General features: G+C 36.5%; 1 protein-coding gene across 2 annotated transcripts in view; it reads right to left on the bottom strand.

The window, feature by feature from the left end:
• Nucleotides 1-19912, bottom strand: part of RAB6C (RAB6C, member RAS oncogene family) — an 86828-nt gene that overhangs the window by 4275 nt on the left and 62641 nt on the right. For both annotated transcript variants that reach the window (XM_008579449.1, XM_008579448.1), the window contains exons 6-7: nt 16839-16932; nt 98-164 (exon numbers count right to left, since the gene is read on the bottom strand). In XM_008579449.1, the coding sequence (XP_008577671.1) occupies nt 98-164; nt 16839-16932 (161 nt within the window). The remainder of the gene's footprint in view (nt 1-97; nt 165-16838; nt 16933-19912) is intronic.

Here is a 19912-nt window from a genome sequence, read left to right as displayed (position 1 = left end):
GGGATCCGAACCCTCGGCGGGAGCGCCGCCGCACTCTACCGAGTGCGCCGCCGGGCTGGCCCAACATTAAACTTTTCTGAAGAAACAAAAAGGATACTGTCCTCTCTGCTTCTGTCCTGTGTGCTTTCCATTCCAGGCAAAGCTGCTGCTACACGTCGAAAGAGCTATGGGAAAAAGAAACGCGATAATTGAGAGGGAAAATTTAGCAAACGGTATCAAGGTAGATGACCATTAGATGACGAGTTAGAGGATATGACTTCTGGGTTATTCCTCACTTAAGACATCAGCACCACGAAAGCATATTAAAATGTCTATTCATTCTATAAATGAATATATGAAAGGCGGTAAGCCAAATACAAAGAGGTATTATCCCTGCTTTCCAACTGGTGAAATAAGACATGAACAGACAACTATGAAATAAGCAGCAAAAATATCATTTGAGTCATAAACATAAAGTACTATAGAAACTCAGAGAAAGGAAAAATCATTCATTTAGTAAAACTGTATATTCCTAGTTTTCATAAAAGGTTAGGTTCCAAAGTCAGTGCATGATATATAGTGAAAGTCAGTCTAGTCAAAATTACTCTTGATAATTCCTTAGAAAAGCACTATGCTGGAGATCAACACACCACACCACCTCTCAAGTCCAACACAGCTAGCTTTTCCACCATCATTGGAATGAGCACCAGTGAAAGTGGCTGACTTGTATTTAAGATGTGATGTTATGAAAAATATCTTCAACAGGAGAAACACACGCAAGCCTGGTGAGACGTTTACTTTGAGAGCAATGTGGGAACAGATACCGACTGAAGGAACAACAAATTCACACCTCTTATCTTGTGCCCAATTTTAGGCATACACCAACTGAGTTGAACAGCAGGTGAAACTGCCTTATTATTTCAATTATGTCTCTTTCAGTTAGGCATGTAGTGTAGAAGTCCTATAAGTTAACTGCACATGTGATGTAACGCCACTGGGCCAAGTACCTGTTTACTTGAGGCACTATCTCAGGCTCTTTAGGGACACAGGAATGAACAAGATATAATTTTTTTAATTCAAGGAGCTCACAATTTGGCTGACAAGACAGACTCAAATAATGCCTTACTGTCACAATGTTATGAGTGTTACAAACCAAGGAAGTACAAAATGATATGAGAATAAAGATGTAAGAATGCCTTCCTCAGGAGGCTGGGAAAAGTCTTTAGGAGGAGACATCTGAGTTGGGATTTAAAGGCAGTTTTAAAATTTCACATGGCAGAAAAACCCTGAGTAGTTTACACGATGTTTAACTGCTTCACAAATATTGCTGAATTAAATTGAGAAGGAATAGAACAGAGATGAGGCTGGAACTGTAAGTAGTATGTTTAGGGAAAAAGTATACGAAAGGAGCAAATTGTAAAATTTTGATCTGTTAGACAACAGCCTGATAGGATAGGAGTAGGGATGATTGGGAAAAACTGTAATTGTCTTGTTTATATAAGGTTTAGTAGCATTTTAGAGATGTACCAAAGTTAGGCTTTAGCCTTAACATTCAAACCAAATCAGCAGAATGCTTACCGTACCATCATTTCTGGTATGCCAGAAATTGTGCATGATCAAAGATCATGAAGCTGTATAAATTACCATCATATCAAATCAATATAACATTAATTGTTTAAGGTAGGTCCATCTGCATTAATATATGAACACTCAGTTTCAAATATAGATAAACATCCTAGATATAATAAATGCTGCAATAATCAACGGCCATAAAAGCTATTAATTTTATGAATAAAAATTATTAAAACCTTAAAAAAGCTAAGTTAACAGAGAAATAGATTGACAGAGCACATTAGATAACTTCAGGAAAAGTATTATTCCCTTTTTAAGACAGCAAGTGTTCATTAAGATTAAATTAATACAAGGTTACACAATTCTAATCTTTTTGAAGTTCTGGTGTATTAGCATGAGACAGTGAGTTAAAAGCACAATACCAACTTTGTCGGCTCAAAATTTCATGCATCAGGAAAAACTCCAACACCCATTAATAAATCATCTTTGAGGGCCAAGCCCGTGGTGCACTCGGGAGAGTGCAGCGCTGAGAGTGCAGCAGCGCTCCCGCCGCGCGTTTGGTTTGGATCCTATATAGGGATGGCTGGTGCGCTCACAGCGCTCACTGGCTGAGCGCGGTGCGGCCGGTCTCAAAAAGGACAAAAAAAAAAAAATCACCTTTGATCCAGAGATAAAGAATATAGAGTATGAAGGAAAACATATTTTACAGAAAATAAGAGAGCAGAATAAATGTGTTTCCCTATCAACAATAACTGAAAACAAAATAGGTAGTAAGTATAGTGACTACAGAAACAACCTAGCAGCTGAAAATGTGGCACCATATCAAACTTTGATAGTGTTTTGAGGATAAAATTTTAGATTTATTTTTATATCCCAGAAACTTACTCTATAATGGTGATATTCAGTTTTGGCTTCAATGATTTTAATGTCTGACCATCTAGCCAAAATGTATATTCAGCTTATTTCTGATTTCAGTAGAGATGAGGGCAATGGAAAAGAGGTGGGGAAGATCTCAGAATAAAGAACTACCTGAACAAATATTCGGAGATAGAAAAGCACAAGGTATATTTAAGAATAGTTGGGTGGTCCAAATGAGCTGGAGCACAAAATATGTAAAAGGATTAGTATATACTGTAAGCCTAAGAAAGACCTTCCTTTATATCCTATGGGCAAACAAAGTCACTAAAAAAGTAGTTTGCTCTAGGACTTCTATCAATAATTACAGTGTCTTAGTATGACTCCAAGGACATAACAAATCTCAGTCAAAGTGGAAGGTATTAGGATAGGATGGCAAAAATTTAAAAACTAAGAGGTGAAGTATGGATAGCAGTACAGTGTAGTAGTTAAACAACCTGTGTTTGCACTCTAGGTAGGCCACTTAGGTGAGACAGGTCATATAATCTTTCTGTTCCTCTGCTTCCTCATCTGTAAAATAGACTTAAAATAATAGTATACTTACTTGACTAGATTACTGTGAAAATTAAGGGAAATAATCATGCAAAGTGCTAAGGACTAACCTGTTATATATATAGAAAATCTTTAATAAAAAGTTGCTCCGTTTCTACCACAGACAATAATTTTACCAGAGACCAAACAAACAAACAAAAAACACTCATAGTCCTATGGGCTTGGGGAAAAGAGAGCTTTTCCAAATGTTTTATGATTCTGCTGTAAGAAGGAACTAAATAAAACTGGTAGGAAAAGTGTGGGGGTTGAAGGAGACCTTCTGAAAATATTAGACCAGAACTGGAATGTTCTTACTCAGGAATATCCAGAAATTGTCCCCATGATCTTATAGCTTGCCTCTGACATGGAATATTTATTAAACTGCTTGCCTGTTCAAGACGCATAATCTTTTGATTCCTAAGGATACCAGGTTTATTATTGGCTAGCTTAGAAACTGAAAATTTTTTCAAGGGAGAGGTATAGGAAAAGTTTGGCTATTTTCTGGGCACAGCTTATGAAAATGGAATAAAATCAGGCCTACAAGTTTTGAGGTCTTTCAGGGCAAGTATTATTATATACCACATGTCTCCCTATTCCCATAATTCACAGCATTTAATGTTTATAGAAAGCATGGCATTTGAGCCTAGAAATTCTAGTAGTGACTACCCCCATTATAACAGCTTTGTGATCTCAAGAATATTAATCTCTCTAATCCTTTGATTCCTTCTAATAAAAAGGGGTACATAGTTATGAAGTTCAAAAGACACAATGAGGGCCGGCCCGGTGGCGCACTGCTACAGTGCGCCGCTTGGGAGCGCGGTGGTGCTCCCGCCGAGGGTTCAGATCCCACATACAGACCGGTTCCCGCTCACTGGCTGAGTGAGGTGTGGGCGCAACACCGAGGGTTGCGATCCCGTTGCCGGTCCCGGTCCGGGCGCGACACTGAGGGTTGCGATCCGTTGCCAGACACGAAAAAAAAAAAAAAAAGACGCAATGATATTGCGTCTCCTTGGAATATCCTCCCCAGCTCCCAGTGCAATTTGCCTAGCTGACACTTATCCTTTAGGATTCATTCTCTGACAACTTCTTAAAAAGCTTCCCTAACTCATTCCCTGATTCCTTAAATCCCATCCTCCTCCTATCTAATAAAATATTTCTATGAACTCCAATAGCACCTTGCATTTCTTCTTTCGGAGCATTTATTGCACCGATTATAATGGCCTATTTACTTCTCTGTCTTTCCCTCTAAACTTCTGGAGAGCAAGGCTCTCATTTCATCTTTATTATCTTAGTACCTGACATGCAAGATATTTTCTTAAATGTTGGTTTAAACAGTGACTAATGGGTGCAAAACCACATTAGAAAGCATAAAGCACAGTACAAATAGTTGACCTTGGTGCCTTTACCTGCTAGCTGTTTTGAGTACATATTGAATGTGAATTCTCAGATAATACTTTAGGTATAACTATCCACGATACTATTTAGCAAATGATCACAGACCTGAGAAACCTTATTCTTTTACCAAGTGAAAGAAAATCTGGCAATATCTATGTCCATTCAATCCTCCTGACCCCAAAAACAGGGCAACAAAGAAATCAATTTACTCAGTTCTTTGTAGAAAAAAGTATAAAGGGGATATGAAATTTATGGGTACAAGAGAATGACAGTGAGGGAAGACTGACTTAATTACATAAACTTCAACTTGATAAAAAAACTTGGTAAGAAAACATAGTGGATAGAATTATGTCCCCCCAAAACTCCCTGAAAATTGAATTGTGTCCCCCAAGTTTTATGTATTAGAAACTCAGCCCCCACTGTGACTGTTAAGAGGGTGGGAAATCCTATTATGGTAATTGCAATGTGGAGCCTTGAAGAGGTGATTAGATAATAGGGCCAAGAAGCGGTGAATGGATTAAAAATGGTGATCAGGGGCACGGTTCTGAGGGCTTTAAAAGAAGAGGGAGGAGACTGTCGCTCTCTGCTCTCTCTGCTTCCACCATCTTGCAATGTGAGACCCCTGGGTCACTGTCGCTTCCCCCAGATGGACTTTGGACTTCCCAGCCTCAGAAACTGTAAGCAATAGGGCCGGCCCGGTGGCGCACTGGAGAGTGTGCCGCCTGGGAGTGTGGCAGTGCTCCCGCTGAGGGTTCGGATCCCATGTGGAGACCGGTTCCCGCTCACTGGTTGAGCGCGGTGCAGGCGCAACACCGAGGGTTGCGATCCCGTTACCGGTCAGTAAAAAAAGACAAAAAGGAAAACAAAAAAAGGAAAGAAACTGTAAGCAATAAGTATCATTTTTCTTTATAAATCACCCAATTTTAGGTATTTTGTTATACAGACTAATACAGAAAACAAATATCACTGAACACTGCCTCCAATCAAATATAAAAAAGTATTTAATTAACACCAACAAATACAATTGGAGGTAATAATTAAGAGACCAGAGGATTAATTGGAAGATACATTAATCAGAGAAATACAGTCATGTGTTGCAACAAGGATACATTCTAAGAAATGCACTGTTAGGCAATTTCATCAGCGTGCAACCATCATAGAGTATACTTACACAAAATTAGATGGTATAACCTACTACATACCTAGATTATGGGATAGCCATTATAATCTTATGGGACAATTGTTGTATACGTGATCCTTTGTTAACTGAAAAATATGTGGCACATATTACGGAGAAGAATAATAGGTTAAAGTGACCCCACAGGTCACCCCCCATCCTTATTTTTACCTTTGAAAGTAATTAGAAAGAAACACTTCAGGAAAGCTTTCTTGAAAGATAATGTGTGAAGTCCCTCTTCTCTCTAGACCAGTGGTTCTCAATAACTACAGTGCATCAAAATTACCTGGGAAGCTTAAAAACAAACAAAATACCAATGCCTGGGCCCCATCCCCAAAGACTCATTGAACTGGCTTAGGGTGGGGCTGGGCCATTAGTGTTTTATTCAAAGATCTCTTGATGATTCTAATGTGCAGCCAGGGTTAAAAACCAATGCTGTAATGATAATTCGTAAAGAGTGTGAAGCAATCAAATCAAATAATGGAAGAAAAGAGCTAATATTGAATACTTTGTCAGAATCTTTACATATTTTCTCATTTTTAATCTTCACAGTAAGTTGTGAGGAAGATATTTAATAACCTCATTTTACAGAAATCTAAGGCTACTTAAGAAAGTATTTGCTGGGACTGGCCAGTTGGTTAGAGCATGGAACTGATAACACCAAGGTCCAGGGTTTGATCCCTATACTGGCCAGCTACCAAAGGCAAAAAAAAAAGAAAGAAAGACTTTGCCATAGACCAAATAAATGGCAGAGCTGAGATTCTAAAGTTCATGTTTTTTATACTACATTATGTTGCCTAGTATAAATGAAAGTGCTTTTTCTATGCAAAGCACTGTGGAAAGGGCTACATGAAGAAATAGCTAACAATACTGGGTACAAGAATGTTGTTTTGTGAAACACTATTATACACAAATGACACAGATACAAACTCGATCCTTTTTCATGACTTAAAAATTTTACATATAGTTTCAACCAATATATTTGACAAACTTGGTGTTTCCCCAAAATAGTCCAATAAGATTAAAGGAATCAGTGTCACTAACCTACACTCAACTCAGGACATCCCAAAATGGGCCAGGAAAATTCTTTACAAAAGTCAAATTCTACCTTTATAGAAATATATGTAAGACAGGAAGGAAAGAAAACCCTAAAGGTTTAAATTGTTTTAAATAAACATTAAAGGAAAATGTATTTCTTAAATGCCAATGATATGCTAACAGAAGTTTCTTCTATACTAGGAATCATAGTTGACTAAGTAAGGGGCCAGTACAGCTGGTAATAATTTTTAAAAATCCTTACTGGCCAGCTGCTAAATAAAAAATCCTCGCACACATATTTACTGAGGGTCCACTTTCTATAAGGCATTCTGGGGCATCCTTGCCAGACATTTTCTTTCCCTGCAAAAATGTTATCAATTCCACCCTGACCTCCAGGTGTGTGATATTTCATTTGTTGAAATTTCTAGGGGGAAAAAGGTTAAAGTTGCAGGGAAAGCTACAGGAATTAGTTCTAGGAACGATGACAAGCTGAAAATTGGCTCTCTGCAGAAATCTTCAAGCTCAATATTTTGGGCTATAATTTTAGGGATAAAAATTTTAATTTAAAGGAGTGCATCTGGAAGGAGATTTCAAAGTAAATTGCCACTATTTCCTATCTTATAGAGTTAACTATTTTATAAACAAGAGGAAATTCCATCCTTCAAACAACAAACTAAGCTAATCAACTGACCAATTTACAGAAAAACTTCCATTATGAAAGTAAACTTTGTAAGGATAGAGAATGTTTTACATACCATGGTAATTTTCACATGATGAGTGCTCAATAAATTATTTGTTGACTTTGATTTTTTGCTAGATCTCCATTTTAACTCTGGTAGTTTAGTGTTTAAATGAGATATTACTATTTTATTACCTGCAATTTTTTCAATTACTCTTAATGGTCTCACTTCCACGCTTACCCTCTACAGTCTATTGTTACAGAATAGTCAGTGATTTCTTTTTAAAAACATAAGGCAGATCATGAAAAGTCTCTGATTAAAACCTTCCAACAACTTCCTATCTCATTGGAAATAAAACCCCAAATTCCTTATTACAGCTTACATAGTCTTAAACCTCTGTCCCCCAGAACTATCTCTGTGAGCTCATTTCCTATATCACTTTCTCCCCTCCTTAATGCCAGTCTAACCTTAATGGATCTCCTTACTATTCCTTAAACATGACAATTACCTTTGAACTTGTCATTGCACTTGATGCTCTTCACCATATATATTAATGGTTCACTTCCTCAATTCCTTCAGTTCTCTGCTCCAATATCACCATATCAGAGAGGCTGTCCCCTACGAGCTTCTATAAAACATCAACATAAGAGGGTACTTCAAAAGGTTCATGGAGAGAGTCATATTCTCTTGTAATGTTTTTTTCACAAACTTCTTGAAGTATCCTCCTATCATCACCCTCTTCATCAATACTCTTGAATAGACATTTCCTTTTTTGTTTTTGTAAGTACCACCTAGACATTGTATATAAAATACTTGGTAGGAAGGTAGTAAACAAATACTGTAAAGTTAATATCTGTGGCATAATATTTATATTATATGGCTGAATGGTCTTGTATTACATGTTAATTTCTGTTCTTCCTTGGAGTATCCCTTGTCTATTTCCTATCCAAGTCAAATACACCAAACCCTTGAACAACGGGGGTTTGAACTGCATGGGTCCACTTATATAATAAATATATTGAAAAAAAATTTTAATACTTAAGCAGACTACGTAACAATAGGCTATTAGCTTTAAGTAGTTAAATACTTAACTACTAACTTAAAAGTAATGAGATGCCCCCTCATTACTTGGGCCATTATGGAGGCTTGGGGCCAGCAGTGCAGCTCCACGGAGATCCTGGGGGGAAGCTCGCGAGTCAGTGAAGTAGTGTTACAAGCGGATTTTCAAATACACCGGAGTTGGCACCCCTAACACCTGTGTTGTCCAAGGTTAATTGTATATTCTTTAATTTGGCTCAGATTCTGCCATTTTATAACAAACCATTCCTTGACCATCCTAACTGTATGTGATTTCATTCATTTCTTCAACAAAGACTGATATACTCCTCTATCAGCATTCATTTTGCTTCTTGATAATTACTGTGGATCTTATTGTCTATAGCATTTGTTAGGCATTTATCATGTATTACCCACCCTTTACTATACACAGTCTTCATGAGAATGTGACTCTTTTTCCCAACATTTACTATCAGGTTTATAATGTATGTAAATATAAAATATACGAGAACAATAACACAAAGGATGGTGTGCTTAATTCCATAGAAGTAGCATAATATTAACTTTAGTTTAATCCTTAGAGCAACCACTAAAAAAGTTATGAAAACGTCTAACTAAAAAGCAAAAAATGAATTAAAATACAATATAAAAATACTTGATTAAACCAAAAAAGGCAGAGGAACAAAAGACAGAAGGACAAGTAGAAACAAACAGTATATGGTAGACTTAAACCCAACTACATTAATAATTGCATTAAATCGAAAGAAGCCAGACATGCCAATTTAAAAGGCAGAGAATTTCAGACTGGATCTACAAAAAAGATTCAACTGTATATCATCTACAAGAGATCCACTTTACAGCCAGCCTTATAACACAAGAGGTCACAGGTTCAGATCCCCATTCTGGCCAACTGCCAAAAAAAGGAAAAAAAAGAAAAAGAATAAGATACACCAAGCAAACAATAAACAATAAGTAAGCTGGTATGGCTATATTAAGATCAGATAAAGACTTGGAGACAAAAAGAGTATTAAGAAAATGTAATGATCCTAAATATGTATGCACATAATAAAAGAACTTCAAAACACACGAAGTAACAGCTAACAGAACTAAACAGAAAAGCAGAAAATCATTACTGTTGTTGCAAATTTTAATACTCCCTTCTTAGTAACTGAGAGAACTAGACAAAAAATTAGTAAGGCTATACAAGATTTGGACAATGTTACCAAGCATCGTGACCTAACAGTTATTTATAGATTATACCTGACAACTGTAGAAAAACATTCTTTTCCGATGCACATGGAGCATTCATCACGATAGACCATATGACAGGCAATAAAACAAGTCTCGAATAAATCACAAATAACTGAAATATTACAGAGTATATTCTCTGACCTGAACAGAATTAAACTAGAAACCAATAACAATAGGATATGTAGAAATGCTCCCAAATATTTGGAAATTAACATATTTCTATATCTTCATATTTTGGTCATTATACCTGTATATACATTTACCAAAATTTATCTAATTGTAAACTTAAGATGTGTGCATTTCACTATATATAATATTTACCTCAATAAAAAAAAAACTGAGAAAAAAGTTCAATGTAGGTTTAGCTGAATTCAAAGAAACTCAAGCTGAACCAGTATCCATGTCTAAGGTATAGTCAAAATACCAAAAGGACAGTTCCCTAAGCAACCTGGCTTTTCAAGGGCGTGTTCAGTCTAGCTTACAAAATTCTTAAGACAGAATCAAGCACATTAAATTCATTTTATTCTTATATGTCATGCAAAAACATGACAGCTAAAAAAGTATCTGCTCAAAAAATGGAGCATATTATTCATTTGACTAATATTTATTGACTTCATAGTCTAATGAGGCAGAATATATTGACAATTTAAAAATTTCTAAATTGAAAGTAAGAAGGGGTAATACTGTAATAATTAGGAAGGCATTTAATCTATATTTGATTATGTCTGAACTGAGTTTTTAATCACAAACAGCAGATAGGGAAAAAATAGTATTTTAGGAGAAAGGACAATAATATACAATGGAAATATGAGAACATGGGAGGGCTGGCCTGTGGCTCACTTGGGAGAGCGTGGTGCTGACAACACTAAGTCAAGGGTTAAGATCCCCTTACTGGTCATCTTCCAAAAAAAAAAAAAAAAAAAAAAAGAACATGGCATATTTGGGGTACTTCAAGCAGGTATATGATGTCCAAAGATCAGAATAGTGAGGTATACAGGGGCTAGTTCAAATATTTTGAACAACATGGCCTAGCCTACTAAGAAGTTTGCTTAAAATTCAGAATAAAGTTCATAGCAGTAACATGATTAGATTAGAATTTTAGAACTATCACTCTGGTAGCAGGATGGAGAATAAACTAAAGTGTGGCAAGACTGGAGGCATATATCAGTTAAGAAGGTATGGTAGCAGGCAAGGCTATAAGACAACAAGGATCTCAACATAGCAGTGGAAAAAGCAGATCAACAAGAGTTGCTGTCTAAACGATTGGTTCCAAGGTATGAATACAAATGAGCTAAAAGAACTGGGTTTCATTAGGTTTTCTCCTACTTCATGATGACATATTTTGGCATTTGGCTACATCATAATTATTGAATTTCTTGTGTACAAATTTGGTTCTTACAAAAGACTGTGCAGTTTGAGTTTAGGAAGCTTGTCTTCTGTATCCAGCAGGGGTTAGGGAAATAATGCTTGTTCAAACAACTATCAAACTGAACAGAACAGACACAATTGCTGATCTATCCCTATGCTTTATACCAGTCGTTTTTTGAAAGTATAATGTGCATGAGAAATCCCCTGGAATTCTTGTTAAAAATGTAGATATTAGGACACTACCCTACCCCAAAACCTGTATTTTAAATAAACTTCCAGGCAACTACTTTTCACATAAAAGTTTAGATCCATTAAACAATTCCCCAATCCTCTTCCTAGGGACAATTTGCCATTCTAAAATCTCTGTCCTTTCTTACTTAGGTTTGGATATTAGATATTCTACTCTCTCCCTAAGATAGTAGAGTGAAGGAAAAATACATTCCTAGCCTCAACAGTTAACCATATCGCTACAGAAATATCTGTCTTATAGAAAACTTTTGTCATTTTTCCCCCCCATTACCAAAGTTTCCAATGCCATGGGAAATATCAGATTTGTAATAGAAGCACTGAACTCCAACCATTATGAGGTACATTGTCCAGAATCAGGAATTGATTTGCAGATTTGATACAGACTTCACTTAGAAAAAATCTGAATTTATCTATACACCTAACATATCAGGTGATATCAAAGGCTATAATTTTTTAAATATTGGGATGATTTGTAATGCAACTAACACCTCATTTCCAGTTATTTAAATAATTATGTTTTTTAAACGATATCTACTTGATTAGTACTGAAGCTCTTTATAAAAAACATTTTTATAAAAAAACATTCAATAGACAATCCTTAAAAAAAATGTATTTCTTAGCTAATACTTCAAATCAGCAAGTCATTTTCCAACACGACAAAAATATATTCTGCATGATTAATTACTGCCAGTTGAACAGAGACGATTTTAACCTATTATTTAAATGTGCTTATTAACGTAAGATTTTAATTAGGTTTTGGTTTCTTCCCCTCATTTGTGGATTCCAGGATTTTTCTTCCTTGACTGAATTATATGTTCTGAAAAAGTATGGTCTCTAAATACTGAAAATCCTAACTAATATACTGTGGTACTCCCTATAAAATGAAAAAATGAGCACAGTTGGCCCTCTAAATAAGTTCCCACATCCTGAATCAAAAATATTTGGGAAGAAGGGGAACCCAATAAAAATTAGCAATGCAGTAAAAAATAGTACCAATAAAAAATACAGTACAACAACTATTTACAAAGAATTTACAACTGTAGTAGGTATTATGAGTAACAAAGTATGTAGGAGGATGTGTGTATGTTATATGCAAATACTACACCATTTTATAGAAGGGACTTCAACATCCACAGAATTTGGTACCTGAGGGGTTTTTGGAACCAATCCCCTGTGGATACTGAGGGATGGCTATGATGGTTTTTGTGAGTTAAGGAACCTACAAAAAAATTAAATGGTAGCTCTGTTACAAAAATTAAAAATAGTAATTTTGGTTATATTTATATTTAAAAGATAATAAAATCAAATCTCAATAGAATTATGAACTTCAGCAAAATCAGATGTTCAGTAGCAAATGGTTTTTGAATTCAGGACAAGATTGTACTGTAAAAAAAATCTCTCATAAGTTGTTAGCTATATCTGTGTATACAGGTCAGGATTTTAGAAAAAATTATGTGCTTTGTGATAAAAAATGTTTTAAAATTGGACTGTAGTAATGGTTTCACAGTGTTGTACATTTACTAAAAATAACTGAACTGTACATTTAAAACAAGTGAATTTTATGGTATGATTATACTTCAATAAAGCAGTTAAAAAATTGTGTGCTTATAAAATAGTAAATGAATGACATACCGTGTTTTCTCAACATCCAAGGAGTTATTTAAACTTGAAAGCAATTAAGCACCATGAAGATACTAGCCAACAGTAGTGCTCACTATATGCTATCTGATGATTCTAGGGCTTCCAAATCTATGAGACTACTTAGCGTCAGGACTAGGGGGCCATAGCAATGCTTTCTTCAGACATTAACCCAGAAAAAGATACCCTATAACAGAACATATAAGCAACTAGCTCACACCCTTATCAAATTGTCTCTAATAGAGAAAGCCAGACGAATTACCCACTGTGTTGTCCTATAACAGTGGCTTATGGTAATATTGTAGTAACTTGTTACTCAAATTATATAATCATCTGTGGTTCCTATAGGTTTAGTTACTTATCGACTTACTACATTCCATACACATTGCTAAGTTCTGGGAATAAACAATTTTGATCAGAGAGAGAGACATTTTCAATACACTGCAGTAAGCAATGATGCTGGTTTCACAGTGGTTGGGAGTCTGTGAAAACACTGAAGAGAGTCATTTATCATAGCCAGAAGGTAGTGAGGGAAATGTCACAGAAAATGTTGCTGAAGAGCTGACATCTAATCTGAAACTTTAAAAGGAGGAATAGGAATTAGTAAGAAAAGAAAAAAATAGTATTCTAAGCAAAAGCAACAATAGCATGAGCAAAGATAGGGAACCATGAAATAAGTTATGAGGAGGGAATTAGTGACAACTCAGTACTACTTACATAATGGTTCAAGGCAAGAATGGATGGGAAATAAGGTGACAAAATGAAAACAATATAAAGAACTTTTCATAAAGCTCTATTTATTTAAAGGATTTTATTTTTTTTTTTTTTTGGTGACTGGCTGGTACAGGGATCTGAACCCTTCACCTTGTTGTTACTAACACCGCACTCTAACCAAGTGAGCTATAAAGTATAAAGGATTTTAACTTTAACCCTCTGCTGGTCACCTTCAATTTAAAAATAATTATTGGTCTATAAATCCTAGAAATCCAGGACCACTACACTGTATATGTAGCCCTGAAGAATTAATCAGGTGAATTTTTGGCTGATCCATCTTGCAGAAAACAGTTTGATAATGCAAGATCTCCTGATATTTTTCTGCCCTCTTTCCCCACAAAACACATGTTATAAAGACTGTTCAAATACCAGCAGTATATTAAGGAGAAAGTAAAAAGGATGTACTTTCACAACGACAAGCAAAACACCATTACTGACAACAAATACTTGCAAATACTTGGTTTAATTTATCATAGTCTTGCCGTCAAACTCTGAAATAAGGAAAATTTACCTTTAAAACAATGTAGTAGGAATGTAATGAAAATATTAAGTATACAAATTTGCAACCATAAATCTTGCAAATTGTAACGAAATGGCTGTTCTGTGTATAACCTGAAAAGTTTGACAAGTCTTTTCTCTTTTTCTAAAGACAATGCCACATGCTGTGGGTTGAATGCCCCCCACCCCCAAACTCAATGAAGCTTAATTGTGTCCTCTAAAGTTCCAGGTATTGGAAATCTGGCCCCCACTGTGACACTATTGAAAAAGTGGGGAATCCTATTGTGAGGATTGAAAGATGGGGCCTTGGAGATGTGACTGGACTGAAAGGGCCATGCCCTAGTTCATGGGTGTGGTCCTGAGGGCTTTAAAAGAACAGCACATGAGAGTCTCTATTTCTCTGCTATGCTATTTTCTGCCATGTTAGACCCCTGCATTGCTGTGAAGCCACCACCAAAGAAGATCCTCACCAGATGTGTTCCCTGGATTTTGGACTTCCCAGCTTCTGAAACCATAAACAATAAATTCCACTTTCTTATAAACTACCCAGTTCTAAGTATTTATGTTATAAACAGCAGAAACAGACTAATACACAAAATTGGTACCAGGGAAGTAGGGTGTTGCTTATAACAAATATCTGAAAATATGGAAGCAGTTTTGGAACTGGGTGTTGAGGAGAAGCTGCAAGAATGTGAAGGAGCAGGCTAGAAAAAGCCTAGCTGCTGGTGAGAGTTTAGAAGACAAGAAAACCAGGGGAAGTTTGGAATTTCTTAAAGACTGGTAAAATGGTGGTGAGCAGAATGCTGATAGAAATACAGATAGCAAAGGCCATACTGAGGAGATCTCAGCTGTAAATGAGAAAGGAGTTACTGGAAACTGGGGCAAAGATCACCCTTGCTATGAACTAGAAAGGAACCTGGCTGCATTCTGTTCATGCCCAAAAGTTTTATAGAAGGTGGAACTGAACCAGGGTATTTGGCAGAAGAAATTTCTAAGCAGCAAAGCATTAAGAAAGCTGCATGGCTACTTACAACAGCCTATGCTGAGTTATGGCAGAAAAGGCATGAGGTAAAGCCAGAATTTATAATTCAAAAGCAGAGAACAAAAAATTGGAAAACATTCAGCCTGGCCACAAAAGCAAGGGTGTATCCAGGGACCCTTTACTAAGGAGATGAGTATATAAGATAGGGATTATGAGAAGGAAAAGACCTTGAAGGCATTTCAGAGACCTTGGAGGTTGTGTCTTCCATTACAGGTCCAGAGGCCTAGGCAGACTGAATGGTCTTGGAACAGGCCCGAGGTGCCCTCCATGGGCTTGTTGCCCAGGGCCACTTCAGGATACTGCTCCCCATACAAGGACCCTAGCTGGTTTGGCTGCTCTAGCTGTGGATAAATTGGCTCCAAGTGTGCCTGGACCTGCAGCTTTTGAAAATACAAACCAGAAGCCTTGGCGGTGTCCATGTGGTATTAGGTCTGGAGACTTACAAAACGCCAAAGCTGTGAAGGCTTAGGAGCCTCCACCTCAATTTCAAAGGATGTATGGAAAAGCCTGGGGGCCCAGGAAGAGATCTGTCCCAGAGGTGGAGTCAGAGCATAGAGTCTTCACTAGAGCAATGCAGAGAGGAAATGGGGGGCTGGAGTTGCAGCAGAAAAATCCCACCAAGGCCATGCCTGTTGAGCTGTGGGAGCAAGATGACCATGAAGAACCTATAACTGTGAATCTACCAGCATGCAATGCCAGCCTGCGAGAGCTGAAGCACGGCTTCAGACCAGGAAAGCCACAGGAGTAGAACTGCCTGAGGACTTAGGGACCTAACTCCACACCAACATGCAGAGGACATCGAACATGAAATCAAGGTATGTGATTCACCAGCTTTGATATTTAATTCCTGTCCCACTAGGTTTTGGACTTGTTTAGGACCTTTTACACCTTTCTTTTGCCCTATTTCCCTCTTTTTAAATGGGAATATGTACCCTATGCTTGTTCCACCATTGTATCTTGGAAGTAGATAACTTGTTTTGAATTCACAGATGGGACTGTGACCTTTGGACTTTTGAGTTGAAACAAGACCTGGGGACTAAATGAATGTATTTGTATGTGAAAAGGACATGAGTTTGCGGGGGCTAGGGGAAGAATGCTGTGGATTAAGTGTCCCTCCCAAACTCAATGAAGCTTAAATTGTGTCCCCTAAAGTTCCAGGTACTAGAAATCTGGTCCCCACTGTGACAGTCTTGAGAGAATGGGGATCCTATTATGATGATTGTAAGGTGGGGCCTTGGAAAGCTGACTGGATTGTGAAGGCCATGCCCTAGTTCATTGGCATGGTTCTGAGGGCTTGAAAAGGACAGCATGTGAGAGTCTCTCTGTCTCTGCTCTGCTATTTTCTATCACATGACACCCCTGCATTGCTGTGAAGCTACCACCAAAGAAGACCCTCACCAGATGTGTTCCCTGGACTTTGGACTTCCCAGCCTCTGAAACTGCAATAAATTTCATTTTCTTATAAATTACCAAGTTCCAGGTATTTTGTTATAAACAAAAGAAACAGACTAATATACCACATTTACATTTTTTCACTGTTCAAACATGTTGCTACTCTATGAGGCCTGGTGTTGCTAATTGGAAAAAAAACCTTACACTAGAAAACAGAATACTCACACAACAATCATACAATTATTTCATGCTATGGTTTTCAATTTGGCTTCAACCTGCTTACCTGCTTTACATTATATCCTGCTTTTGCACTAGTTTCAATAAACATAACATTCAGCTCTTTGGCTTTCCTCTCTCCCTCTTCAATTGACACTTGCCTGTAGAAAAATAAAAACAGATAAACAAATGAATTATTAATAAATGAATAATTTTCATCTTTGAAAGATGAAATTGTAAAGATTATAAACAAAGTTCTGAAAATAACTATTCTTAATATAGATGCTGATTATATAGGCAAGATTAGTTTGAAAATTTTTAATCTACAACACTTTTTTGTGTGTGTTGTTCTGTGTGTATGTTATACTTAACTAAACAATTTTCTTAAAAGACATTTTTTACTGGTTTGCTTTTACTTGGCTGAGCTCATCCGGTAATTTTTTTACTACTAAAAACTTAATAGCCTGCTTCTTTCCCTTAATATTAGATCATAAACATTTGGTCTTGTAATTCAAAACTTTGTGTAAAATAATTTTTATGTATGACAATCTGTTGATTTGCTACTATAATTTAGATAACCATCTCTACAAAATGGAAGTTGTTTTCAAATTTTACACTACTATATAAAATGTTGCTGTAAATATCTTTGTGTTTAATATTTTGTCCACTATGGGTTATTTCCTTGGGTTGGATTTTGTAGGTTTCTATAAGTGGAACAAGTAAGTGAAAAACATGTATGGTAAAGCCTCTTAATACAAAATATTAATACTTTAACATTTCTTTCTTTTCTTTTTTTTTTTTTTTTTTTGTCTTTTGTCTTTTGTCTTTTTTTCCGTGTCTGGCAACGGATCGCAACCCTCAGTGTTGCCCCCGTACCGGACCAGGGACCGGCAACGGGATCGCAACCCTCGGTGTTGCTCCCACGCCTCGCTCAGCCAGTGAGCTGGAACCGGTCTGTATGTGGGATCCGAACCCTCGGGCGGGAGCGCCACCACGCTTCCCAAGCGGCGCACTATCCAGTGCGCCACCAGGCCGGCCCTTAACATTTCTTTTAAAGGACATTTTGTGATACATTATAATAAGCAGTGCATTTCAAATTATGAGTTCTGCAAGTACAAGATTATCTCATTTATCTTGGCATTCCTAGTGCCTACCTGGTACACATGTGTACAATGTATATGCAAATGTTCTAATTAAACAGATCTAAACTATCAGCTGACAAACCCTGCTTCCTATCACACAGATAATTGAGCAATGGAAGAGAATTTCCACAAGATTCCATCACATCTATCTACTGATCTACCTGCATGTGTGCCCTTATAGTCTGCATTTAATCCCATTACTACAAAGGAATTGTCCTTACTCCTACATACTAGATCCCATTCCTTTCTCATCTACTAGATATTCTAGAAATTTTCCACTCTCTAAAAACAAGGACATTCTCTTACATAACACTCCAACTGCTAACATTTTACTACATTTGCTTATTTTATCCTTTTGTTCTCTCTGTATATGTGTATACATAAATTCTTAAAAACACATCTTAACAGTATGAAAATAAACTGTCAATCTGTAGACCTTCAGGCCCTAAGTATTTCTGCAGTGTGAATTTCCTAAAAACGAGGTCATTGTACCACAGTACAATTATTAAAATTCGGATATTAACATAAATATATTATCATTGAATCTATAGATTTTATTTGGGTTCTGTCACTTATCCCTAAATGTCATTTATAGCAAATGAAATACTTCTTTAAAGAGAAATTTTCTCAACTACTTGGTTATCTGAGGTACTCACACAGGAAAATAAAGAAGGGAGAAAAGGAAAGGGAGAATAAAGTTCAAGTCAGTCTCTGGTATCTTCCAAGGGTCACCAATGTGTTTTCCCCATAAGTATAATATCATTATGACTCATGGATTTAAACATATTTTGTAATTACTGATTCTCAAATTTTTGTAACTTTGACCAGTAGAGCTTTCTTTGACAGACCCCAATAAGTTTTTAATAACTTTCTTGATTTATGGTATAACAAAATATTCCAGACTTATTTTTTACATTTTCTAGCCCAGGCTCCAAATCTGTCATTTCTTCAAGAAGTCTTGGTTCCATTAGAGAGAAATGGTATTTAGATATAGTCTGGGCTCACTGATCCTAGTTTGGGTCTTTTAGTAGATTAAGCTAGAAAATATTAAATATTTTCATGCTTAAAAAAATCATGAATTCATACTGACACTTTACTACTTATATTCAGATCTACAAGTTTTTATTTAACTTTAATGATCTGTATGTTTCTCCCATGCCCAAAATCGCAGTTCCCAAAGACACAATCATTAAACAAATTATTCACTTATTTTATGCAGAATACACACAACATTTTTTTTTCCTTTTTGTCTTTTTTACTGACCGGTAACGGGATCGCAACCCTCGGTGTCACGCCTGCACCGCGCTCAGCCAGTGAGCGGGAACCGGTCTCCACATGGGATCCGAACCCTCAGCGGGAGCGCCGCCGCGCTCCCAAGCAGCACACTCTCCAGTGCGCCACCGGGCCGGCCCCCACACAGCAGTTTTGAAATAACAATACCCAACAATATCATCAACATGTTTACTAAAAACAATTAAGATTTTTTGCAGTTCTTTTTATCCTAGGAGATCTCTATGGATGTATAGTCAGTGTACTATTTTTAGGTTACTTTGAATAGTTTCATTTTCATTTTTAGGAACTGTTTTTTATTTTATTTAATTTTTTAAAAATTATAATACACAATTCCAAAGTCAAATCTACAAAACAAGTTTCTATCTCTGTCACTCCACCTTAATTTCTCCCTCTCCCCATAGGTTAACATTTTCTTTAAACTTATAATTTGTCTTTTCATTTTGTTTTTAATAATATGTACATACATCTGTATCTCCCTCTTTCTTAAACAAACTGTAGCATATGTTACATACTACTTCACCTCACTTTTTTTCACGTAGAAATATACCCTGGAGATTCACTCCATAGTAATATACATATTTCTCATTCCTTTTTACATCTGCCTAGTACTCATTTACAAAGATGTATATAAGTTTGTCAAATCACTTCCCTTTTGTGGGCATTTGGGTTGCTTAAAGTCTTTAGAAATTACATATTACAAATAATG

This window comes from Galeopterus variegatus, unplaced genomic scaffold, assembly GCF_000696425.1.
Source record: "Galeopterus variegatus unplaced genomic scaffold, G_variegatus-3.0.2 Scaffold1888, whole genome shotgun sequence".
In the NCBI taxonomy this organism is placed as follows: domain Eukaryota; kingdom Metazoa; phylum Chordata; class Mammalia; order Dermoptera; family Cynocephalidae; genus Galeopterus; species Galeopterus variegatus.
Note: the sequence above shows the minus strand (reverse complement) of the source record. Positions and strands in the feature narration are given on the sequence as shown.